Consider the following 26,422-nt stretch of genomic DNA (forward strand, 5'->3'; position numbering starts at 1 on the left):
GTTGTTCGTTTCCTTTCGTGTAAAACCTTTTAAATTTGTTTTTGAAGCTGTAAACGGCAGGAAAAGAGCTCCCTTGTCGTGCATAGGATCTGTGGCCACAAATATACCACAGCCCCGGTTCCTGTTCCTCCTAACTGCAGAGTGCAGAGGAAGAAGACTGCGGGACTCACACAGTCTTACTAAACTGTCGGATCTTGTAATGTGGCAAAGTGCGAGGCATAAAGCTAATTCGAGGTATTCTTTCTGTAGACATAATGTACAGCTTCTGTACACAGGATCATAGTTAATTGTTCAAGATCATATCATTATTCAATTATTAATTCATTTTGTAACCTAGGCCTACATATTGTTCATATGTTTTCAGATGATTTTATCTAGAGTGAGCTTTTGAGAAAACCGATCCTCCATTGACACAATTTTCTAAATTCACTGTTTTGCAATTTTAAACAGTTTGCTTTTTCCACCTTTTTTTTTTTTTTTTTTTTTTTTTTTGGTTAGCAGGTGAAGTCCCATTCATGCAGTATTCAACCATTAAACTTTAATGTAAGGATTAAAGCCAGATGTTTATCACGGCTGTTCTTGAAAAGTCTTTAAAGCATGTGTTTAGTAGCCTATACAAGTGACGGCACAAAACAGTTATTTGAGTACAAACATATTCATAGCCTATTTTAACACGACTTGGCAGCTGTAGGCTATTATAATGCCGTTTGAAAGCGACGACTACGTTTGAAAATACATTTCAACCAATAATTTTTATACATTTCAACCAATAATTTTTTTGTCATTTTCTATTAGCAAAGTTTCAGGCATTTGAAGCAGTTAATAAAGCCTCAAAGGCATTAAATGATTCAATCATAATAATAAGAATATTTATATAAATCATTTAAAAACTGACAAATGAAGGATGGACCTTTGTAGTAATTTATGAAATAATATTCTTGTTGTGCAAGTTTTGTGATGTCATTGCCAGTGCATGTAGCTCATGCAATACTGAAGATAAACCATGTATAGGAACAGGGCTTGTTACTATTGTACTGTGAATAACATGAGTTCAGTGATAGGCATGACAGATAAGCAGAAATGTACTCTATCATACCATACCATGTGCCACATTTCACCATGATAATATATATATATATATATATATATATATATATATATATATATATATATATATATATATATATATTTCACTCTATTTAAACAAAACTCGATTTTAAAATCTGCAGCATATGCTTCTTGTATAGGGCCTATACAGCTTATGAATATGCTCTAAAAACAGCACAGTTTTCAAACACCAGGGGGTGCAGTATGATAACTGTTATCAAATAAAACAATGTTTTAATAGCTTAAAATCATCCATTTTGGCATGATGGCTAAAGTACCGGAAATTGCATTAAACTTTTTCAGTGCAGAACAACAGAACAAAACAATGCCTTGAGTAATTAAAAGTAACCTGATTAGGGATTATATAAACAATTATGTTTACATTTAAGTAATTAAAAAACAGCTGCTAGAATTTTAGGTCAAGACCTCCAGTAAGCACAAGGTGACAATCGCTAGGTCAGCCAGGTCCTCACGGTCTCATAGACCTTTAAATCGTTTAAAACAAATAAAAATCATTTATTTCATTATTACAGTGCAATGTAGTGCAGTTTTATGCCAGTTGGATGGTGTGGTCTGCTTTTCTACCACACCAGCAGAGACCAGTTTGAGGATGAATCAAGTTGATATATCCATTTTACCAAATAGGACAGTATTCAGTTCTTACAGCCGTGCACTGAAATTACAAGAACATCCCAGAAAAACTAATTCAGAGCACTTCTCTTGAATTAAACATGCAGAATGTCAAACTTTTTTTCAGTAGAGCTGATATCTATCTTGCTTTTTAAGATTTAATCTAGCTATGTTACTTAATGTGTAGATGTTTTCCTGAGCAACCACTGGCTCTGCACCAAACTCACTACTTCAGACTTATGTGCCCTGGAGAAGCTTGTGTTCTGCAAGTGAACAGCACCTTGTGGTGCCATCTAAAAGTGGCACACAATCATTTTCACGGACCTTTACCTTGACTGTTCCATGCTGGTGATCCATCTTACTCAACCCGAGCTGCTGAGTCTTTAGCCATTTTCAAGAAACGGCTGAAGATGCATCTTTTTCCAACACTTGACCCATTAATATTAACACTATTGTATACCTATTTATAAAAAAAAAAAAAAAAAAAATCTTGCTAGACTTACTGGGAATAGTCACATGCAGCACTTGCATTTTGTTGCCCTAAATGTAATGTAGATGATTTTGAAACCTCCCGACAATATGAGCAGTGGAAAATTATAAGTGATCTAGGGGCTTTATACAGCTTTTTACTGCAGATGCCATTGAAACCACGGTAAGTCTATCCCTCACAGCCTCACTTTCATACCTGTCATGGCGCTGCTCTGAATAAGGTTTATTGCAGTGGTGAATTAATGACAGGAGCTGGAATAAAGTGCTGCAGGTATGACGTCAGAACCCGGAAGTCTAGTTTTCCGCTGGTTCCTTCGAGATTTTCCTATTGGGTTTTATAATGGGGTTTTTCCGTTTATGAGTCAAATAAAACCTGTAGTAAACTTTACGATACTTTCACGTTTTGTTCTACAATGTACACTGCACACACTCACACCCCAAGCTGTCTTATCTAGTTACTTATTAGAAACATACATTTGCAAAAATGAACATAACAGCTTCAAATGGATGTGCATTTTCACTATGGATGTGTGTAATTTACGTTGTAGAACAAAACAAAGTATGTTTACACAGGCTTTATTTTACACCTAAATCAAGGAAAATCTAGAAAATTTGTCTTCTGTGTAGTAGTTACTCCACAACCGCTAAAAAAGTACATTATATATAGTATGAATCTGAATAATCTGGACGTAGGCCTACTACATTCGCCATGTTGCCCTTATCACATGACCTACAGTGTCACCGCCATTCACAAATCCTCTCCCGTGGCCTCATGGGATAGTAAAGTGCCCATATGCACACATCAGAATCTCGCCGGAACTACTCTTTTTTTTTTTTTTGAGTCCTGTGAATTCGGACATATTGTCACATACTGTTTTTCGCCTACTATATTGTAGGTAAGTATGCAATTTTAGATGCAGCTCAGCACTTCATCCGTGCGCAAAATTACCAGTTGTACTATGATGAAAATGCAGCGAATGAATATTAATATGGCTACCTTGCTTCATAACATAATGCACCTATTTAATATACATATTCCCATAGCAGAATTCGTAAATTTACAAGCAGTACGGCTCCTTCTCAGCCAGTCATTTAGGGATAGTGATCTAATGGCTCGTTACGTTATTATTAAAATTCATAAGCCAAGACATGGATAGAAGAATACCACTGAGGCTGAGAACCATCACATCTTATCATATTATCATGAAAATGACCAGTCCAACTCATATACTGAACATAGGGCCTACACAACTATTTGAGTTTTGTTAAAGGTGCCCTAGAATGTGAAATTGAATTTATCTTGGCATAGTTAAATAACAAGAGTTCAGTACATGGACATGACATACAGTGAGTCTCAAACACCATAGTTTTCTCTTTCTTATTTAAATCTCGTTTTTGAAAAACACCCCTGAAAAACAGGCGAATCTCCACATAACACCGACTGTGACGCAACAGTCGGGATCATTAATATGTACGCCTCCAAAAATTTGCATATGCCAGCCCATGTTCAATGCCAGGCGGAACTGCACAGCCGAATCATCAGAAGTTCTGCAGGTGAAGAAACAAGCAGGAGGAGGATCATAGGGAAAATGGCAGATCTATCTATAATCTATCTATAATCGGATACCGCTACAGTTTAATTCGAAGTTGTTAGTTGCTCTGTCCATTTCACCACGGACTGTTTTTCTAACCTGGAACAATATCAAGCAGCCAGGCTTCTCTCGGCGTCTCAAACGGACGAAGGGGGCAATTTCAACTAACGTTATATTCCCGCAAGCGGTAAGTAGTGATTTTATTAACGATAATTTACACTGTGTTATCTAGATCCAGCGCGATATTGTTTTTTCCTCGAGAGACATCGTGGCTTGCAAACGAGCGAACGATGGCAGTTGCTCAGTGTTTGGATGTACAAATGAACACAAAAATATTTTTTTAGCTCCTTCATCCGAGCCTCTGAAGAACCAGTGGGTTATGTGAATTTCTGATGTGTAATTGTTTAAGTTCAGACAGATAATCTTTCTCTCAAAGTCGTTCAACACTGTTTATGCATCAGTAAATCGCGTTGCAGTGATAAGATCTTCATTCACGCGATCAACAGGCTGTCATCTGCTCAGTCCTCATCACTGCAACCTTTTATGTGATGGGAATAGATCTAAATACTTAAAAAACTTATCATGATTCGTTAATCCCGATAGCTGTAATAGTAAAAACGTATAAAAGCTGTAATAGTAAAAGTTTTCCAGATAGCTCTACATGTAATGCCAGATATTTCATATGCAATCATGTCAGCCAATCACAGCAGTGGGCAACAACACTGAAGTCTCACAGCAGACACGCCCCCTCAAACTGAGTGTTCAAATCAAAGGATGAAATCAGGCTAGGAAATATGCCTTTTATTTCTAAATTATAACAAATTTTGATCTAAAAAACATACTAACATTATAAGGGCACCCCAGGAAACATTATAAAATAATAAAATAATCCATTCTACGGCACCTTTAATGCAATTTTAACCTTTGATTGTGTTTTGTTATACATTCCATAACATCAAAAATGTCCTGTCATGGTCATGGATTCATATTATATGTCTGTTTTCTACCAATGTTCTATGTAATTTATTTTCTAAGATTAAAAATATCCAGTAATTTAAAATAGAATTTGTATTGTTTCGTGTGAGGGCGAAACTTCTCCCATTGCATCCGCTTGTCGGAGAAAGTGTTATTGGCAGTACGAACTGACGACAATCTATGGACTTTTAAGGTAATCCGCTATCCTAGCTAGATCTTTTTATTGTTGCTGTTTTATTCGATTTAAATATCTAAATGTTAGTTAGAAGAAGTAAAATAAAAAATAAAAACTTTTAGGCTATCAATCTATACGATGGACATTTATGCTCATCTTTGCTTGTTCCTTTGAATGTATCTTGAGTAAAACGGCTCTATATTTAACAAAGCACATATAAATGACCTGTTACAGAATAAGGAAGTTTGTTGCGCATTAGCCCAATTTAGCGAGTTGACCACCAGAAAGCTGCTTGGTTTAAAAGTGACTTCTGTGGCTATGCAAACCATGCTTCAAGCATTGCAACACTGCTGACAATGGACTTTTTTGACCACACCTTTAACATTTTACTTTAGGGATATGACAGTTTAAGAACAAGAATAATGCATTGTAGACTAGGGCTGAACGATATATCGTTATCGTATCTATATCGAGATATGAACTTTCAAGATATTACTATCGAAAAAAGCAACGATATAGACGATATAGATTTTCCCTCTCCGCGCTCGCCCTGCATACAACTCTGGCAGTCACAACAAACATCAGTTTTACGAGTGCCCTTGAATGCACCGCTAAAGCCAGCGCGCGCACACTACCAGGGACGTGGGAACTATATTGTGAGAGGGGGGGCGGCGTTTCCATGGTGACGCGTCATTGCTTGTCACGTGACACACCGCAGCAGCAACAGCGCTGAATGAATGATGATCTTCCTTTATGTCATTTTTCCTTTTTTATTCAGAATATTCACAAATGTGTTAGCTATGGCATGAAATATCTGATATTCCGATTGTCAAATACATGCAAGTGGAAGTATATTGTTGTTTAAACACCATTATAACGATCGCGTTAGTTGAGCTGTATGCGCGATGGCGGGCGCCGCCGTGTTAGTTTGTGCCGCAGACGCAGTTCAGAGAATCGGATCTGTTGGATTTACAACCTCTATGTTTACAACACGTGAATTCATCCACTTCTCCCGAAATACTTAAAAGTAAGTGGCTGGTGAGCTGGGAATAGAATAGAGTAAACATTGAAGTTACTTACACAATGTGTATCTGATATGAATAAAACGTGTCGAATTATAATGGAAAGGATTATTATTACCTCTTCCATAGACATCATCGTGTATTTTACAAACTCTAAATGTATTTTTTTTAGTACTTACGTAGTCATATCGTATTGTATCGATATCGAGATATCTGGCATGAAAATCGAGATATGAAATTTTGTCCATATCGTTCAGCCCTATTGTAGACTATGTGTATACTATTATGGGGCCCTTATTTAAAGCTTTAAAGCATCAGTCCACATTCAATGTAATTGCATGGAAAAGTAATCAGGACAATTCCTCAAAATAGCCTACTTATTTTGTGTTCCACAGAAGAAAGTAAGTCATGGGTTTGGTATGATTGCTATGAGGTGAGTAAATGATGACAGTTTTCATTTTGTTTGAAAAATTCATTTATTTGAAATAAAAACATTCAAATAATGTAAAAACAATAAAAATATAAAATTATAGAATTTGAATGGGAGAAAAAAAATCTTGAGTGTGCTCTTCGATTGTAAACCCCTGGGGCCCTGTGTCGCCACTTGCCGATGCTGTGCCAAATCCCAGCCAGATTATTACCCCAGTATGGGTAGGTTTAGGATTAGGTAGATGTGGGGTTAGGATTAGGCAACCAGGTAGCAGGGGGGTAATAATTTGGCATGGAGTTCAAATTTGGCACAAGAACTGCTGTAGCACTGAGATGCAGCTTGGCAGGCATTTAAGATAGACTGCAAGTTTCTCCCTTCACTGCCGCTGCACTCAGTGACCTGTACGCGGGTCATAAATTGCAGTACAGAATGCAAAACATCAAGCCCTACTGCAGCAGTGCGCTTGACACAGCCTAGCAATCAATTCAATGGTGTGTTAAAGAAAAAGTTCAGCCAAAAATGAAACATCTGTCATCATTTAGGAACACAAACCAACATACCAACGTTCCATTAGTCTATATGACTTGGCATTTTCTTCCTTTGTGTGATGTGCAGATGATACAGGTTTGGAATGATAAAATGTACATGACAGACTTTTTATTTCAGTGTGAGCTATTACCACATCTTGCATTGCTCAGTAAAGCTTGTATTCAGATCACAGGCCTGTCAGAACGAAGAACTTTACAACTGATGTAACATCTGGGTCGAACTCGGCTACGCTGCTGGTGTAAATGGGTTAACCCACATTCCACAGCAAGTGTTCATGGCCTAGATCACAATCGGGACTAACCAAGATCTGATGCTGCGTGGCACTGGGAACCGAGGTTACAAGTTATATACTTTAAATGCACATTGGTCCCACAACGCAAATTGCTATTTGTGCCTTTAACAAAGTTTGTTCATTATAAATTGGTCAAATACGACTGAGTACTAATTTAAAGTGGATTTCTGGTGTGCCAGAGGTACTGCTTGGATGAACAAAAAACAGAAAGCGAGCTTCAGAATAAATTAATCTAATCACATAAAGAGTTTTCATTGCTATGATCAGTGGCAGAATGAAACCAATAGCGAAACCTTATTGTTCTTGAGGATCGGATGAAAAAAAAATCTTGTCTCTAAAACAATTTTATTCTAAGATTGTCAGAGCTTACTTACTTACTATTCATATTAATTTGCATGTAACATAACTCATTGTTTATTATTATTTAAAATCTTAATCTTATTTAATCCTAATTAGTTTCATTTTGAATAAATCAAGCTATTGTTTGGCTTCTCAGGGCTTCCTTAAAAAAATATTGGACATAGTTGCTACCTCAAGTTTCTAGCTTGCATGAAACTCTGTTGTGTAGGAGAAAAGGGCTGAATACATCAAAATGTCATGATATCTGACATACATTGATCTTCAAATAGATGTTCTGAAGGAATAAAGTAATAAACTACCAGAGCAGAAAGATACGTCTCTCTGGAGGAGTCAGCAAGTTCCTCATCCCACAAAAAAAATCAGCTGCATAATCAATCTGCAAAGAGTCATGGTATTATTTCTGTCACTTCAAGTGACCTTTTTAAATATACCAGGTTAAAAATCTGTTATGCTGGAATCGAACTCCTGGCAGGTACTTAATGGGCAAAGGTGGGTCATTTTGACTTTGGCAGCCGATCTTATTGTAATTTTTCTTGAATTGCACTTTGAAAAGCAATGCTGCATTTAGATACCAGATACAAAATCTTCCAGGGAATCAACAACAATTTCACTCATTAAAACATATATAATGCATAAAAACTTATGACCTGGTTGCAGTTTGACACACACAGATGAGCCGAAACATTATGACCACCTGCCTAATATGCTGTTGGTCCTCAACATGCTGCCAAAACAGCATTGACTTGTTAAGGGATGGACACTACAAGACCTCCGAAGTTGTCCTGTAGTATCTGAGCAGCAGATCAATCAAGTCCTGTAAGTTGCGAGGTGGAGCCACCATGGATCGAACTTGTTGGTCAAGCACATTCCACAGATGCTCAATTGGATTGAGATCTGGGAAATTTGGAAGCCAGGGCAACACCTTGTTCTTCATCATGTTCCTCAAACCATTCCTGAACAATGTGTGCAGTGTGGCAGAGTTGTCCCGCTAAAAGAGGCCACTTTCACCATGGAACACCATGAAGGGGTGTACCTGGTCTGCAACAATGTGGCTCGTGTCAAATTGACGTCCGCATAAATGGCCGGACCCAGGGTTTCTCAGCAGAACACTGACCAGAGCATCACACTCCCTCCACCAGCTTGTCTTCATTCCCCAGTGCATCCTGGTGCCATCACTTCCCGATGTAAAAGATATACACGTAAATGGGACTCATCAAACCAGGCAACCTTCATCCACTGCTCCAAGGTCCAATTCCGACGCTCATGTGCCCATTGTGCCGTTTTCGGCAGGGGACATCATAGGCACTCTGGTTGGCCTGTGGCTACTCAGCCTCATATGCAGAGTGTGTTTGTGACACATTCCTCCCATAATCATCATTCACATTTTGTGTGACTACCACTGCCACAGTAGTTATGTTGGCCTCGGAAAAGACGGAATAGCCTTTGTTGCCCTCATGCATTGATGAGCCTTTTGGGTGCCCAACACCCTGTTGCCAGTTTGTGATTCTCATATCACTGTTGGCAAATTCTCACCACTGCTGACCGGGAGTGACACAAGCCTTGCCGTTTCAGAGATTCTCTGACCCAGTCGCCTTACCATAACAATTTGGCCCTTGTCAGAGTCACTCAGATCTTTATTCCTGCCCATTTCTCCAGCATCCAACGCACTGATTACGAGAACTGATGGTTTGCCCAAACCTTGGGCAAGGTATCTTGGGTATCTACCAAGGTATCTTGGGTATCTACCTATATACCTTTGGGTATCTAATCTACCCAAACCTTAATATGTGGCCTTGTTATGAGATGGTCAATGATTTTCGCTTCACCTGTGACTGGTCATAATGTTTTTGCTCATCTGTGTATAGAATGCATAAAAACATCACAAAAGTATGCAAATCCATGTTAAACAGCAACATGTTTTTGTAAAATACCTTTAAAAGGTATTCAAAGAGGTGAGTGTTTTTATTTTATTTTCTATTAATAGTTTTTTGCAGCTCATTCCATGCCCACGAAGCATAAAAAGAGAAAGCAGTTTTACAAAATTCTGACTGCACCCTGGGGACTTAATAAATGTGTAGATTTAGAACTATAATAGCTGCTATAATAAGATGAACAGTGCAATTGAATAAATGTGAAATGGTTGAAACTATAGAGTTAAAGCCTAATGGTTTTTGAATGCTTTGATGTATTGTGACAGAGGAATAGTGGTTTACACACCATTTCTGCAGACATTGCAGATGAGAGGTGTGAAGAACTTCTGTTTCACTCTAAAAACGTTTAGTCAGATATTCACCCCACATTTATGAATGCTGATACATCGAATACTTGCACCAAATGAAGTTGGTCTAGAACACACAAAGATCTTGATATGATAAAAGTCATTACATGTGAGAATTAGCAAAGCCCAAGTGTCCACAAGAAATATCGCATTGAACCTATTATATAGATTTGATGTTGTATACTAGTAAACCTGCACATTTACTGTGAGGTCCAAAAATGTGTGAAATCGTATACATGGTTGGGTCATTCCTCTAAAATCCCTGAGAGTGCAGAGTACAGAGACTGACTCTTGACTTGGTAGGAATTTTCATCCAAGTTAGATAACCAATCGGGCGCAAATCCAGAGATGCCAATCGCAGCCAGTGCGAAGGTCAACGGTCTGCAATTGAATGCATTAAATAGAGCAGACAGAGAGAAGACTGAATCAAGACTGATATCAAATCGTGATTAGTATGACCCTGCAGTGTGAGCTTCACTAGTAGAAGACTATATGTCATGATTCATTTGCAGTAAGTGCACCTCACTGCCATAGAGAAATATAGGCTACAATACAAAACCTAGTTTTAAAAGTGTTCTCCTGCTTATTGTTACAGCTAGGATGCTGTTATGTTTCATTGTTTCATATCTTTATCTCATATTGAAAAATCTGTAAAAAAAAATTTTTTTTTTGTTGCATTCATCAAGAAAAAGCGCAATGGAGTAACTTGACAAATTAAGTTACAGAAGTGTTATTGATTTTATTGATTGCATAGTAATAGATGGCCTGAGAAGAGTGTAAATAAGTCTATTCCTCACAGCTGGTTGCAAAAAAGGAGTTACAATTTGTTCAGAATCAGATATTTTCTGATTTCTTTTAACTGTGAGAGAAATATTTTTTTCTAGATACCCATAAAGATGTTACAAAAGATGTTAAAAAAGTGTGCTTGTGTCTCTGTGTTGGTGCTGTTGAAAAAAGTGTGAAGGTAACACATAACTGGTGTTTCTGAGTCTGCTCTTTTTGTCCCCCCCCCCCCCCCCCCACCACCACCACCACACCCCTTTTTTTTCTAACATTACGGTTATTTAACCTAATCGTCTGCCTTGCTCTACCCAAAGCTGTTAAGAAAACATCTCAGCAAGGTAAATGTAGATTTTTTGCTTGGTATTGTCATATTTTGTATAGGAATTATAAATTGTAAACTATTCATCTTTCTGTAAATGCTTAAATGTATTTGTATTTGGTACAACGTAGAATAAATAAGTGTTAAATTAGAACACTTTAAAGAATTCTGATAAAGAAAATAAAATTTTCCTATAAATTAAATTTTCCAAGTCTCACTTCAACATGGGAATGTGCGTTTTCTGCTGGACAAATTAGTGGATTTATTTAGTAGTTAAACAGGTCAAGTTTTACTTGCATCAAAAGTTTGGACACTCTTTGAATGCTAAATGTTTCTTGTTATCTTTGGAACCTTTTAATCTACAGCCTTCCACTTATAAGCTTGAAAGTAGTATACATTGTGCTATAAATATAATATTTACAGCCTGCATCCTTCTGGAGATGATTTCATATGATTTTACTCCTTCAAAAATCATATAAAAACAGAGAACTTTAAAATTTAGTAACGGTCTATGTAAGCAGAACAACAGAATTAGTATTTTACATATTTATTGTTTAATTAGCTGTTAAACCTATGAGGAACAGACCGTTTTTCAGCATTGGTTAATGATAGAAATTTGTTGACCTCTAAATATTTAATCAATGATCGATCAACTGACAAATTAAAATATTAGTAAACTATGTATAATATTTATATGGAAATACTTGGTTTGATATTTTGTTATAAAATGTAAAAACACTCAGACATTTTTACGTTAAAGGACAAGTTCGGTATTTTACACTTAAAGCCCTGTTTACAGATCGTTTCTGATGAAATAGAACGGTTAAGATTAAAATTTGGACACATGCTGCTGTCCCGAGAATTTTAGGTTTCTTTCGCTTCTCCCCCCCCCCCCCCCACCTACAGAATGGCAGCCTATGGGCAATGGAACAATCCTAAAAACGCATTAAACTTTCGTTTACAAAGACGTGAATCTCACCGAGTGGTCAGGGGTGTTCACGGATATGCTCACACAAAAATCGCTGCAAAAGATGCTTTCCAACAGGTTTTATTGTAGTTTTTGTCAAACACAAACAAACAAAAACTTCACGTCTTTGTAAACGAAAGTTTAATGCGTTTTTAGGAAGGATTGTTCCAGTGCCCATAGGCAGCCATTCTGTAAGTGGGGGGGGAGAAGCGAAAGAAACCTAAAATTCTCGGGACAGCAGCATGTGTCCAAATTTTAATCTTAACCGTTCTATTTAATCAGAAATGATCTGTAAACAGGGCTTCAAGTGTAAAATACCGAACTTGTCCTTTAAGTGTCCAAATACTTCTTGATCAGTTATTAAATTTGAATAATGTGAAAGAGTATCTCCTCTCATTTTCCTCTCTTTCAGCCTGCAGTACAAATGGCTCCTCTTCTCTTGCTCCTCTTTCTTCCTTTTGCCCTCTGTTGTGAAACGGTCCCCAACGAAGAGTGCAAGAAGCTTAATTTCGTGCCTGGGCATAATTTGGTGGGAGAAGGCTTTGACATTGTGCGGCTGAAGACCACCGGAGCTTTTGTGGTGGATGTGCTTACGTACATGAATGGAGGAGGGAGAGGAAACTGCACTGTATGTGAGAACTCACTACTCCAGGAGAAACAGAAGGTGCCAGCTTCTGTGATGGACTGGCGCGTCAAGGTGCAGTGTCGTCACACCCTCAGTACCAAGGTGTATGAATCGGCCAACTCAGTTCTTAAGGAAACCAGCAATTCCCTCAATATCGGCTGGAAGGTTGGGCTGAGTGTGCCAATGGTGGCAAGTGCGTCTTCTGCTGGCTCTCTTTCCATGTCAGCCAGGTTTGCAAAGAGACATTCAACTCAAGACAAGTACTCCTTCACAGGCCACACCTTCTCCTGTCGCTATTACTCGTAAGTGTGTGCACTCTCAAAAATAAATGATATTGGCATCATATTATTGGGAATAAGTAGGGGGGAAAGCAATTATTAAGAGTTTATGTAATATGCATCTGTACTCGTCCAATCAATGTGATTGACCTCATAAATATGCAAATCATGACATAAGCCCAGGGTTTATAAACGTAGAGTGTGAAATTTCAAAACTTGACTACCCAGGATTAACTATAAAAGATCAGTTATAAACGGTGTGCTTTTTTTATCGCACTGTAAAAACATAAAAGAGGTTATTGTGAGAAAGTTTCAAATGAGAAATAGTCACATTGTGAGATAAAAAGTAGCAATTTTTGACAGAAATGAAAACAAGGCTGTGAGAGATAGAAGTACAGCATGTTCAATGGATTGTACTTTTGTTTAACAACATGCCAATTGTTTAGCTGACAAAACCCTTCAAAATTTCAGTAGATAAAATCTCCATGAAACAGTTTTGAAAGTAATACAAAAAGAAAGTGTGATCTAGGAACTTTATACAGTGCGTGCCATTGTAAACACTGTAAGCCTATCCCACACAGACTCGTTTTCATCCACCTAAAATTCAACATGGCGTCTAACCTAAGGTCAATAAAGTCACAATTACCTTTTTTAAATGGTTTAACTCTATGGTAGAAACAGGCTTTCATATTGAACAGTGTGATATGTGTTATGTTACATTAGATTACTAACATGAAGCATGTTTTCATCAGATTTCGTCTTCATGCTAGTCCTCCAGTGACCAAAGAATTTGCCGGTTCCATCAGTTCACTTCCTGCTATATATAACAGCAAGTCAGAAGAGGCATACAACCATTTTATTTCTATCTATGGAACACACTTCTTGCGGAGAGTCGAACTGGGCGGCCACGTAAAGTCAACCACTGCTGTGAAGACCTGCCAGATTTCCATGTCAGGTCTGACAGCACACGACGTGAGCATCTGCTTATCGAGAGAAGCGTCCGCCGTCATTGAGGGTGTGAATGCAAGCGCGCAAGCAAGCTTCTGCGCAGCCAGGCAAAAGAAACTGGAGAAGAACAGCACCTTCAGTGGCTCCTTTTCCGACCGCGTCACTGAAATATTGGGCGGCAACGGTGAGCAGCATGACATCCTCTTCAATCCAAGCGTCAATAATGGATATGGCGTGTGGCTCAAGTCACTGAAGAAAATTCCTGGAGTGGTGTCCTACACCTTGAGCTCATTGCATATGCTCGTGAAAAATGACTCAGTTAGAAAAGCCAGTCTGCAAGCTGCCATCAGCAAATACATCACAAAAAACGCAATATCAACCGCTTGCCCCTCCAGTTGCAAAGTGGGCCGGCATGACAATAATTGCGCATGCAAATGCAGCGGTCATCAAAGAGTTGATAGTAACTGCTGTCCGAGTCAGCCAGGAGTGGCCACGCTGAAAGTGACCGTGATCAGGGCTGAGGGATTATGGGGCGACTGGTTCTCTAAAACTGATGGTTATGTTAAAGTGTTCTACGGAGCTGCAAAGGCTACAACCCCTGTGATTATGAACAACAACTTTCCTCGGTGGAACTACCTGTTCGATGTTGGAACTGTTGATCTGACTAAAAAAGAGTGAGTAATTACTGTATATTCTCAAACTCCATTTTCATAATCAAAGTTTCAGTTTCTGTCAGCAATACTGTAGATGCTTTCAAAATGTGATAATGCTCTAAAAAATCTTTAAACTTTTAATGTTGTAAAGATGTGAAACTTTAAATAATTGCACATCATGTCATGAACATCCTTTTCTTACAGGTACTTGAAATTTGAGGTGTGGGACCGTGACAACCGGTTTGATGATGATCTTTTGGGAAAGCAATCTTTTATCCCAGAGAAAGGGGACAATGTGCCGAAGAAGTTTGCACTCAAGCACGGCTCTCTTTTGATCTCCTACACTGCAAAGTGTGGCCCAAGCCTTACAAAGCCATATTGTGACACATACGCTCCTACGCCGGGTGGTGATGGTACTCTAAATCATTACCAGCCATTTGGCAGAGAGCAGCCCATTGTGTTTAAAAAATCCAATGGCTTAACAAGAAATGTGTCTTTCCTGTAATACAACAGCTGTAGAATGTAAGGATACTGTAAAATATGAATGAAGGGCCTTCTGAGATAACGCATGTATAAAAATTGCCATAAGCGATTTTAAATATTTGGCAAAGATACAGTGAAAATTGCTTTAATAAATGAAATACCATTGACTTGATCTGTACACAAATTTACAAAAGCTATTTTTTAATAGTCACTTCAAGAACTTGTATCTGAAGTATTTTTATTTTCGATTTTTTCTCAATACATGATTTAATTTTATAATTTTATGTGTATCTTATACAACCTGCAGCAGTATTACATTTAAAACATGCATTTTTCAAAACTTTCAGACTGATGCAATAAAAAAAACTTTATTGAAAAAAAAGTCTATTTTGTCTCTAGGTTTCACTTTAGGTTGCTTATTTCAATCATTATAGTGGGTGAAATGAGGTACTAGATTTGTGAACTATTATAACAATTAAATTTAATTACAGAAAATAAAAGAAATAACAGAGAAAAGGTAAAACAATGGTTCTGATAAATAAGGAAAGTAAACAATTGTTGTAAATATTAAAAACACATGATTATGAAGTACAATTATGCATTGATGGTTCTAATGAAAATGAGTCACATTCAATATGTCGGAAGATGAATATGGCATGAAGAAAGTGATACCTGTCACCTTTCTAAATAAGATGATACAGATGTGATCATGCAGACTCGATGACGCGTTTAAACAGTCATCAGCATCGTAAATCCAGCAATGTTTTTTTTATTTCATTTTTTTTTAAATTGATGACGGGCGTTGAATTGTTAGAAAAATAATGCACACCCGAGGTGGTAATGTTACTTTAATTTTGTGGCAAAAAAAACATGGAAATAATTTGTTATAATAATATTTTTTTGCTCGGTCAGTATCGTTGTGGGTTTTATAGTTCTGTGGTCTGTAAAGATATCTGGAAACATTTGGCAAAGTTATATGGAACTGTAATGCAGTCAAGACCTGCTGGATCTACTTGCACACGAAGAACACTGGTAAACCAATCAGATTCAAGCTTTCAACAGCCCTGTAGTACATGTATAACACTTTCTATTTTATTATCTTCGCATCAAATTACAAAAAAAAGAGTTAACACTGGTTGCTGTGAGTGTGTTTCTAATACAACAACTGTGGGAGTGACGGAAAAATGTACGTCTTTCTCTCTATCTCTTTTTTAAATTATGAAAACACTGTTGTGGAGTTTTTTCTTTTGCTATTTGAGCAAAAAAAAAAAAAAAAAAATATATATATATATATAAAAAATATATAAATGTATATATATATATATATATAAAAAAAATAATAATATATATATATATATATATATATATATATATATATATATATATATATATATATATATATAGTAATGTAGTCTCTCATTCAAGTTTACCCAACTATGAGTACTTCAGCTTCTGAGAAACCCAGAAATGTGAAAAGGGTCAATTAAAAATGACAAATCTTTTTCCTGTAACTGCAGTCTTTCTGAACCAAACAGTGCCCCCTGTAGAAAATATTAAGCTTTACACAATAAGGATCTCCTAAAGGACTTCTGCTGTGTTCAGTTCAATAATTTAGGCCCAAACCTCCCTAAAGCTGGTTCGTCATAATTACTATTGTTAAAGGCCTTATAAACATTAATCTGAATTTAACTTCACACACATGCATATTGGTGTTTGATGGGGTTTATAAATTAAAAGCCTTGTGGTCAAATGCAAGTAATGTATATGAACCACCAAATGAATTGCAAGCGCTGGTGGTGCAGAGATGACTCACGAACATCTTCAATGTCATTAAAACTGCAATGACATTAAAATAGTATTTTGTGTATAGCCTACTGCATATTTCTTCTTACAGAAACATTTGAACATGTGCAAAAAAACATGCAAAAAGTCATTTAATTTTACATGGGCAAAACTGCTTTGTGTATCTCTTCCCCTTAGATTGGGATGTCTTTTGTCTAATATGGAGCCACTTGACACTCTTATGGCACTGGGATTAGCAAAAAGGTGTTATATTATTGACCATATACTTTAAAACCAGTTCCCGTAGTTCACATATCTGAGCTCTGCCAGTCCAGGACAGTGAACTGGGGCACAAAGATGCACTGAAGATCCCTCCAACCCTGATCATTTGTTCCAGAAGTTTCCCTTTGGCAGATGTTTAAAACAATCCAAACCAAGACCAACAGACAACCGCAGTGCCAACGCTGTATCCCTGCTCAACTTAACAGTTTAAGCAGTGTCTCTGTAAAATTTGAACATTCACATATAGGCCTTTAAAATCAGCATGAAATCCAAAATGAATATATTTACTTTTATAATGCATGTTCCTTGCCCTGCTCTTATGGTTTTTGTAATCTTTCATCAAAATGTAGTACTTCGTTCTTCCTATGAAATGACTTTCATAGGATTATTGGATAATGGTTACCAATAATGGCCATAAAAAAAAATGTTTTAATTAAATATTATTTAAACTATTATTAATAATACTGATGCTCTATTAAGAGAATTCATCCTCACATTATAAACTTTCATAAGAAATCCCAAGACATTTCTAAAAAAAATATATATAGTTTTAAGTTTATTTATTTTGCATGAGGATGTGCATATCACACTCTTCAAAGAAAACAAAAAAGTAACTTTGTTAACAGCTATGTAGGATTAGTCCTTTTTTCTTCTGTTCATGTGTAAAAATGCTGAAAGGCACAAGCAGTCCCAGACAGAAGTTGTTCAAAGTTAATGTAAATAATGTTATGTCATTTTATCAGAGATCTGATCATTTACAGCTCAGGCCATATTAAATGTAAAAAAAAATGGCATTTAAACATTAAATGGCTATTAATAACCCATTTATAGGCTTAATTTACAGGCTTTATTCCCATTAAAGTCATCTTAATATGAATATCGACAATATTTGCCTTGGTACTTGCATTTGTTAAAAAAAAAAAAAAAAAAAAAAAAAAGTGGTATTGCTCATCACTAATTTTTGATAGATAAAATTAAGTGTCATTTTACATTTTGTTTACCCACTGAACATTGTAGTTCTTTTGAAAATATGTAATTATAGCAAAATATGCTGCAATTCAGGCTGACTTTAAAAACACCTGGATCACTTTATCTGTTATATTTCCTACATTGCAGATTAATGTATTGACTATATAAGCATGCATTTCTCTTTGTACACATAACAGTGACATTTGAGATCTGAGGTAAATTGTTACCTCACACCAATGGGGAATAAGGTTTAAAATGCATTGAGATAGTATCTTTTTCGATGCGTCCTACCCCCTTTTCTCTCTATTAGAATAAAACAGAACCGCATCGATTATTTCGTGAAGCCAACAAGAGGCTCCTGGTTTTGTATTCCGCCTAATACAAACTACAGTTCCCTACTTATAATGGGGAACGTAGGTCAGTTACGCGCTGCGGAGACACGCAGTACAGCAAGCGAGCGGGATGGGGGAGGGGCAGCAGGTAAAGTTAGACGGCGGCGCATGCGCAGAAGCGCTCCAGCCCTCTGCATCGCTCCCCTCCCCCCACCTCTTTTTTTTTTTTTTTTTTTTTTTTGCAGCATCAGTACCGCGTTCGGAATCGCATTCGTGTGCTGGAGTCAGAGCGCGCTGCGGGGCATCACTGCACCGCCACGGAGGACACACCATCACAGAACCGGGAACAGGGAAAAGGAAAAAAGGCGTGAAATAGTGCAGAGGGGAAGAACAGGGCGCTCTTTTTTTGAAATCACCGAAATCTGTGGGAAATTAAACAGGAGCCAGACATTTGCTAATAATAAATACACGAACGCAGCGGACATCTCAAGCGATATTTTTGGCCAGCACGGCGGGGAAAAATGAAGGATCGCACGCAGGAACTACGAAGTGTAAGTCTTTATTTCTGATGCTTTATCGTTCATCTCCTCCCATATTCTCCGTCTCCTCACTGCAACCGGGCGTCAGCAGCTGACATCTCACTTCTGCCTGCTCACGGCTTAACATTTATGGGCATGGTACGGATTTCATACATTTTCCGATATTTGTTCTCCCTTTTATCTTTTTTCTTTATGCAATTACAAATTTAACCGTCTACCACATTACACGTTATGCTTTTAATAGCGGCTCTCACGCGAGCACTAGCTGTTCCATGTGCGATGGATCGATTTATCGATCAAATACGGTTATATGGCGTAATTCGCGAAATGAGCCCCCCACATTAGCATGCACACAGACTACCTTTGATACATGTCGCCCAGGAGTGTGATCTAGAGTATAGACTGCTGCGGATAGTTAAGCAGTATCCTTACACTGATACGCACCATCCCAATATCTAATTCTATGATCACCACCATGATTAATTATTAATACCTATTTTTTTGTCAAACGAAAATGACATTCATCCGAACAGGTTCCCCCTTGTTCCGTACCCTATGAACTCTATTAGATTTTCCCTTCTGCACCAGAGGATTTTGAGTATCTTCACTAAAGCTCCATTCTGGTTACATGCAGGCTACATCTACATCGGACGCATTTGGATCATTGGATGGGATGTGCGATTATTGCAGCACACATTGTTCCGTTCTAAGCCCCTATATTAAATATGAAAGGGTGTAATATTGTAGGCTATCGCCCAATTGAGCTAAACGAATACAACATGGCCGCCAAAGTATTTCTATTTGTAGTCGCGACGGTATAGCGACTTAATCATTTATTTATTTCATTTTTCAGAAATATCGAAGGTGGGCCTTAAAGCTTTAATGCGTCGCCCAACCTCCACGAATTTTCCGTCGCCAGAGATCAATGGAATATCGTAAAAGGAAACGCCTGAACCCAGTGCACTGCACACATCAGTGTGTAGTGCGCTTTTGCAAGGGAGCGAAAGGGGTGGGGGTGACAGAGAGATATGTACATTAACATGTTTGTAAAACAAAATATATCGGTAACTAAACAACCAAGCCCAAAGACGTGCATCTTTCTCGGTGAGCCACTTGCTTCATCATAAAAAGTCATTAGTACAAAACCCCGACCGGAATCAGTCCACGACTTCTCTTATTCCCCTGGAGACCCGGAGCATCTGATATCAGCATTTGCTTATCAGACGAAACGTAGAAATGTAATCTACAGATAATTGGATTTACAGAATTCGCAATTATACGTGACGCGCGTGCAGACTCCCTAAAGCTGAGTGCTGTATGCTGGCGCTGCCAAACATACATATAGGCTATAGGCTATATAATATATCATTAGTCTAGCTTCAAAAGGTGTTAATAGTTCAGCGCGAATCTTATGCGACATGATTGGGCAATAATCGAATTTTATGTAATCGTCAACATCACTGTGACGTATTGGTCGCGCGGTGAGGGAAGTGTATGGGTTACTTGGACTGTGGGCGTGCGCAGGGCGAGCGTGTCTATGCATAGTGGAGACAAGCAAGGATAAATCAGACAGAATTCATTGACCTTGCCCCTTTCAATATTAGGTTTCATTTGAATAGGGGAGAGATCTGACATTAAATGAATGAGTAAGATTGAATGGGATAATTACAGCCTGAAGTATTTCTAATGAAATTGGGCTGGGAAAGCATTATGTCCACAGTGGCCAAAGCAAACCTTTGGCTCCAAAAAATAAAATAAAAATAAATAAAAAAATAAATAAAAAAAAGGTAAAATAAAATGACACATGACTGTTGATTTATGACTTTCATGTGTACTCCAATGAAGACATCACCATAACAGCCTCGTTCAGATAATTAGCACACTTATTTTATTATGATTGCACTGACAACAGGCAGAAGGAACCTACAGAGAATTGAAAAGAATATCAATGGCAGATCCAGACAATAGACCTCTATGGATCTGGGGCTAGTTGTCGCACAGGAGAAGTTGTCACTCAGGCTATATCTCTGTAATTGTAAGGTTTTGAGTCAAAAGTTAAATTAGACAAATGTGTACATTGGTTTCAAACACCTAGTTAAAAAAATGTTACTTTTTTTTAAAGTAGACATCAAAATATCCAAAGTGAAAGGTTAATGTATATATATATATATATATATATATATATATATATATATATATATATGTGTGTGTGTATATATACACACACACACACACACACACACACACACACACACACACACACACACATTAACCTTTCACTTTTGATGTCTCATATTGTTTTGTTTTTCATAACTGTCTTACTGTTTAAATATAGCCAGAAAAATGAATAGGCTGTTAAATGACAGGTTTCACTTTGATAACTTAACATATAGAGTGACAACATGCCTGCTATATCACAAAAGGTCAATGTATCCTGATTGAACCTTTTTCTTTGGCAGTGGAAATGTTCAAAAGCTTTTTTGGAACCAAGACTTTATAAGGCATCAGCCCGTATCTGAAACAGACTTTCAAAAATAAATCTACTCTAAGAAATATTCACCAGAGTAAAATGTGTGACTCTCCTAATATATGATAATTCCATATCCTAAGCATCATATACGGTCTACAACAGAGAAGTCTTTTCATGAGTAATGCCATGTGTTGGCTGTCTTTTGAAAAGCGGATAGAGTTTATGTCAGCATTGGAGTGTTAATGTGACAGAGCAAGCAGGCAATAAATATGATTAAAAACATAACATTTAACATTTAAACATAACATTTAAAACTAAACATGCACAATGTATTGTTGTGCTTCACTGTGCCCTGTAATGTCCTTGAGAGAGGCAAGGTTGAATGTCTGTGTCTCTCAGCCTTTCTCTTTTTTTTCTCTGCCTCTCAGTTAACAGGCTTGAGGGGTAAAGTCATATTTAAGACTCCTAACTTAAATTATATAGGCAGTGAATTAAATGTGCATTATTGAATGCGAAACAAGTTTTTGTTGTGCCTTCAGAATATGGTATATTAAACAGATAGTTCAATCCAAAATGAAAATTGTTTCTTCCGTCTGCTGAACACAACAGAAGATATTTTGAAGAATGTTGGTAACCAAACAGTTTTGGTGACCATTGGCTTTCATTGCATGGACAAAATATTGAGACATTCCACAGAATAGCTTCTTTTATTTTCCACAGACAAAAAGTTACAAGGGTGAGTAAAAGATGACAATTTTCATTTTTGAGTGAACTATGAAGAAGTCAGCCTGTCAAGTAGACATGTTTTGCCAGACCCAAGCTAAAAGCCCAATAAGTTACAAGATATGTCTGGATGTTATAGCCTGTTAGTATAGGCTCAGTGTTTAAATATTGAAATGTACTGAGAACACTGAATATTGGACTGAATATTAAAATTCATATTTAGTTATATGACTGTACTGAAGAGCTTTCTCAGGTCAGTTGAATGTAGGACATGGTTTCCCACATGATATGTATATTTCAGGTAGTTGGCTAATGAATGGGTGAGAATATGCAAAATGTGGGGAAAATGTAATTTATTGTGCATCAAAATAAATGAACAAGCAAGCAAAACAACATGAAAAATGCATGAAAATGAATAAGTCCCAATAAATTAAGACCCCAATTAATATTTGTGTTGGAAGCCACTGACTCTTGTTGAGTGATGAATACAGTATTTGTAGAGAGCATGGCATAAAGAATTTCTTCATCGTAATCGTGATATGTTTTGCAATGAACATGATATCCAGATTATTGTTTGGTGAAAAACCGCAGGTGTGGACTGACTGGAAAGTTGGCAACCTAATATTAATTTACTCAGAAGCGCCAGGAAGGCAAAGACTATGTGACATCACATACTGTATCTTGCCCAGTTTTGTCCAGAAAAGGAGAGGTCAGACATTGTGCTAATTGATACTAAATGAGTGCTAATAGAACCCACAGATACAATTCAGCAGCACCAATTATGACCATAAACAGGTTGTAAACTATAAACTCAATAACATATTTGTAAACTTAATTTCACAATTCTGGGTGAAGATGTGATATAGGCCTAAAAAATAAATAAATAAATAAATAAATAAATAAATAAATAAATAAATAAATAAATGATCTAAAATGAACACACACAAATATCACTTGTTTTTGACGTTAGAATTTATGAATGACCAAGCAAAAATTGCTTCTGCAAATCAGTAGGTTTAAATAAAAATGGGGCCTAATTGGTTGCATTTTATTTAGAGATTTTATTAGAACAAATGCAGGGAATATGGAAACATAATGCTTAATGCAATGAACTTAAAAAGTTTTTTTTTTGAGTGGGCACTCTTGTTCGGACACAGAAATGGATTGGACTGCCAAATATATGTTTTTATTTCGGAATCAACAAAATTAATGTTCTGGATCACTGCTACCTTATTTAACCCCAAAACAAGCGCTCATTTGTGACTTTGATTGGTTGCTAACCTGTTAGATGCTCAAAAAGGTTTGTTTTTTTAACGTGTGTGCCGTGGTATTAATTCTCTGGACAGATGGAACAGAAGCAGGGAACCCCGGTAGCCGACGCGACACACAGAGAAAGTAAGCAGCGAAATGATAAGCAGCGCTACAGCTGACGGCAGCAAGAGCTGAGCTCATGGGGAAAGTGAACTCAGTATGTGTCTTGTCAGCCGACGGGGCTGGAACAGGTAGATAATAATTGGCAGAGAGTGGGAGACGGGAATATACAGCTACATATGTGAAGCTGGCCGCTGCCCAACAACAGATGCAACAGATAGGTCAAGATAGGTCACGGATGTGGCTGTGTCAGTGGGAAAAGGGAAGAATGAAGCTCTGCAGGTATCAAACTGCAGTAAGGTTAGAGAGGGAAGTGGAATTTCCCCAAATCTCAGAAAAGGCAGAATGGGAAGAGGTAGAGAGTGGAGAAAAGAAAACGGGATAAGCAGTGGAGGCCACAGGTACTGTAACAGATGGAGAATAAATGAGATGCATCATAAAGACATGGTTAGGAGACAAATAAAGGTTTAATGATTCGGTTGTGGGGTTATTGCAGTAAATGTACACTGGGTAGATTTGCTGATGCTGACTGCTTTGTAATACTGTAAAATTAATTTTGAACCTAAACCGATTTGTTTGGCTCTTTTTGCAAATAAATAGCTCAGCGGTAGGTTGTGAAGTGAGGATGCTCAGAGATTAAACTGAAAAGTTCTCTTAAAATAGTACAGATTTTATGAAATTGTTAGTGATTTGTAACTGGAAACTGGGGCTGAATGATACAGACAAGTAGTTAAAAGGGTTAAATGTTCAAGTAGTTGAAGGACTGTCAGGGGATTCTTCACAATCTAAAACCAGATTTAGAAGAAATGTGGCAATGGATGCACCCTATACATGCTAATGACTGTGTCAAGAATCTATAGTGTAGGACTGTAAAACCTTTTTATATTGAAATAAATCAAAGTTTTTGATCTGCTATAAATACATTTTACACAAGTGCACTAGTATACACTTAAGTGGCACTTTAATCCTGAAGGAAAGATCTGGATACAGTCTTGAACATTTCTACAAGATATGAAGATATCTGCTGGCATGTTAGCTTGCAGTATTATATCTGGCTGATACCTCACAGTAACTTTAAAATTGTATTTAAAAAAAAATACAGAGTATATATATTTGGTATCAAGCATGCTTAGAGGATTTATGAGCTATACACTGACCACTGAAAATAGCTATAGTAGGCTTTCTACTCTACTGGTTCGTTGGATGCTAACTTTGTTGGGATGGGAATTGTAAGATCCATTCCGAATCGGATTTCTTATAGCGTTTCTTATTCATTAATGATATTATGAATAGTTTTATTAGTACTTGAATAGTAATTTTACCTAACTATGAGCTTAAACATATTAAAAACAATAATATTTGAATATTATTTTCTTTTAATTTGAAGAAATCTCTTTTGGATGGGTATTTTTACCTCTGATTCAGTGGTGATTAGGCTGATTCAGACTGATAACCCGTGAGTTTCAGATGTTTTATTTTTTTGGACCAATTCAGAACCAGCTTAATGACTCAAAAGAGTCATTTCTTTGCAAATCAGGCAACACTGGTATATGGTTTGTGAGTACAATGCAATAGAAAGCTGGTTGTCTATCTTTTGCACTCACATCTCTCTCTCGCCCTAATCACAATTAATTCAGACTGCAAACACACAATTCAGCTAAATCTATTTCTTTTTGCCGTGGTGCAGCGGATTCAGAATAGCAGTGCAGGAAACATTGTAATGGTACTTTAGTGATAAAGTTTGATGTGTATAGGATGTGCTCCCCTATCGTTTCTCAAATGAAGACCTGGACAGTGGACACATAATAGCATCCAAGGACTAGTTTAATCTGTCATATACTCACCCTTATATTATTCCAAACCAATATCTCTTTGTTTTTTCAATATATATTTTTTTGTCCTAATCACTCTGATTGCCGTGTTTTTTTTTTGTTTTTTTTTGTACTGATGTGCTGGTTGCTCTTTTCCATGCTGTTACAATTAATGTGGACTGATGCTTTCGAACTTAAAAAAAGGATGCAAAAGCACCGTAAAGGTGTCATAATAGTCTTAAATTTCAGTCTGTTCCTCAAACAAAGCTACAGTATGGATTCAGAGACCAGCACATTCTTCAAAATTTCTTTTGTGTTCCACAGAAGAAAGTCAGTCATAGAGGTTTGAAACAACATAAGGGTGAGTAAATGATTTTGAATTTTAATTTCTGAATGGCCAGTTCCTTTAATCTGTCTAAACATATGGGTGGGCGCCCACTGAAATAATTGGATTTTTTTCTCGTATGGTTGCACCACCATTAGCAGTCTTGGCAATTACTGAAGAATTTGAAGAGGGAGGTCCTGTCAATAACAGCATTAGTATTGATCCATTCTTTTATTGATCCATTTTCCTTAAGTTTTTGGCTTTTGAAGAACTACAGACAAATGCAAAAAGGGATTGAATTGCAATGCAATTTTTTGAAATATTGACTCCAATATGATTAAGGTCAACAAAGACCTGACTATTGGAAAAGTGCATGATGAATATAAATTGAAGTTGCAGATGAACAAATGTTCATATGACCTTCTACTAAACTATATTTCACTCACATTTTGCTTAGTCATAGTCAAAGTAAAGCACTGACTGCCACATAAAACACTGTGAATGAACATCTGCAGAGCATCATCCATGATATTGCGTCTGTGGCACATTTTTCACACCATGTAATGGAAAATTCATAATAGACCAGGATAATCTTTTGTAAGCGACGTCAAGCATCAACATCAGGCAAGTTAGACTGAGGTCAGGCTGCATGGGCTTTCAATTTCATTAAGACTGAATCACAGTTTTCCCTTTCTGACCAGCTCTGATTTAATTCCTTTTAGTCATGCCCACAAAATACCGCCCTGATGGGTAATTTCAATAGATCGGCAAGGTTCGCCACGATTTAAAAGTTACTGGGTGGATTTATGCTTTAAATTGACTGCGGACAGAGAATGAGTCAGCAAGTTTCTTGTTCATTCTCC

At 37.1% G+C, this 26,422-nt stretch overlaps 3 protein-coding genes across 3 annotated transcripts in view; 2 read left to right on the forward strand and 1 right to left on the reverse strand.

Moving 5' to 3' along the window:
* LOC307162907 (uncharacterized protein) overlaps positions 1 to 26,422 on the reverse strand; it is a 77,009-nt gene that overhangs the window by 13,523 nt on the left and 37,064 nt on the right. The window lies entirely within an intron of this gene.
* Positions 10,936 to 15,440, forward strand: prf1.3 (perforin 1.3). The gene is made up of 4 exons (XM_079878646.1): positions 10,936 to 11,020; positions 12,381 to 12,895; positions 13,624 to 14,493; positions 14,677 to 15,440. Exons 2-4 carry the CDS (start codon positions 12,393 to 12,395, stop codon positions 14,975 to 14,977), a joined length of 1,674 nt encoding a protein of 557 aa, XP_079734772.1. The 5' UTR covers positions 10,936 to 11,020; positions 12,381 to 12,392; the 3' UTR covers positions 14,978 to 15,440.
* stx1b (syntaxin 1B) overlaps positions 18,570 to 26,422 on the forward strand; it is a 43,172-nt gene continuing 35,319 nt past the window's right edge. The window contains exon 1 of the mRNA XM_079878663.1: positions 18,570 to 18,871. Within this exon, the coding sequence (XP_079734789.1) occupies positions 18,842 to 18,871 (30 nt within the window). The 5' untranslated portion in view covers positions 18,570 to 18,841. The remainder of the gene's footprint in view (positions 18,872 to 26,422) is intronic.

The sequence above is a fragment of the Squalius cephalus genome (assembly GCF_949319135.1).
Source record: "Squalius cephalus genome assembly, chromosome: 8".
NCBI classification, from domain to species: domain Eukaryota; kingdom Metazoa; phylum Chordata; class Actinopteri; order Cypriniformes; family Leuciscidae; genus Squalius; species Squalius cephalus.

Coding starts and splice junctions, on each gene's coding strand:
- prf1.3 (XM_079878646.1), top strand. CDS start 12,393: ATGGCTCCTCTTCTCTTGCTCCTCTTTCTTCCTTTTGCCCTCTGTTGT. Junction 12,896..13,623: donor TTCTCCTGTCGCTATTACTC/GTAAGTGTGTGC, acceptor TGTTTTCATCAG/ATTTCGTCTTCATGCTAGTC. Junction 14,494..14,676: donor GTTGATCTGACTAAAAAAGA/GTGAGTAATTAC, acceptor CTTTTCTTACAG/GTACTTGAAATTTGAGGTGT.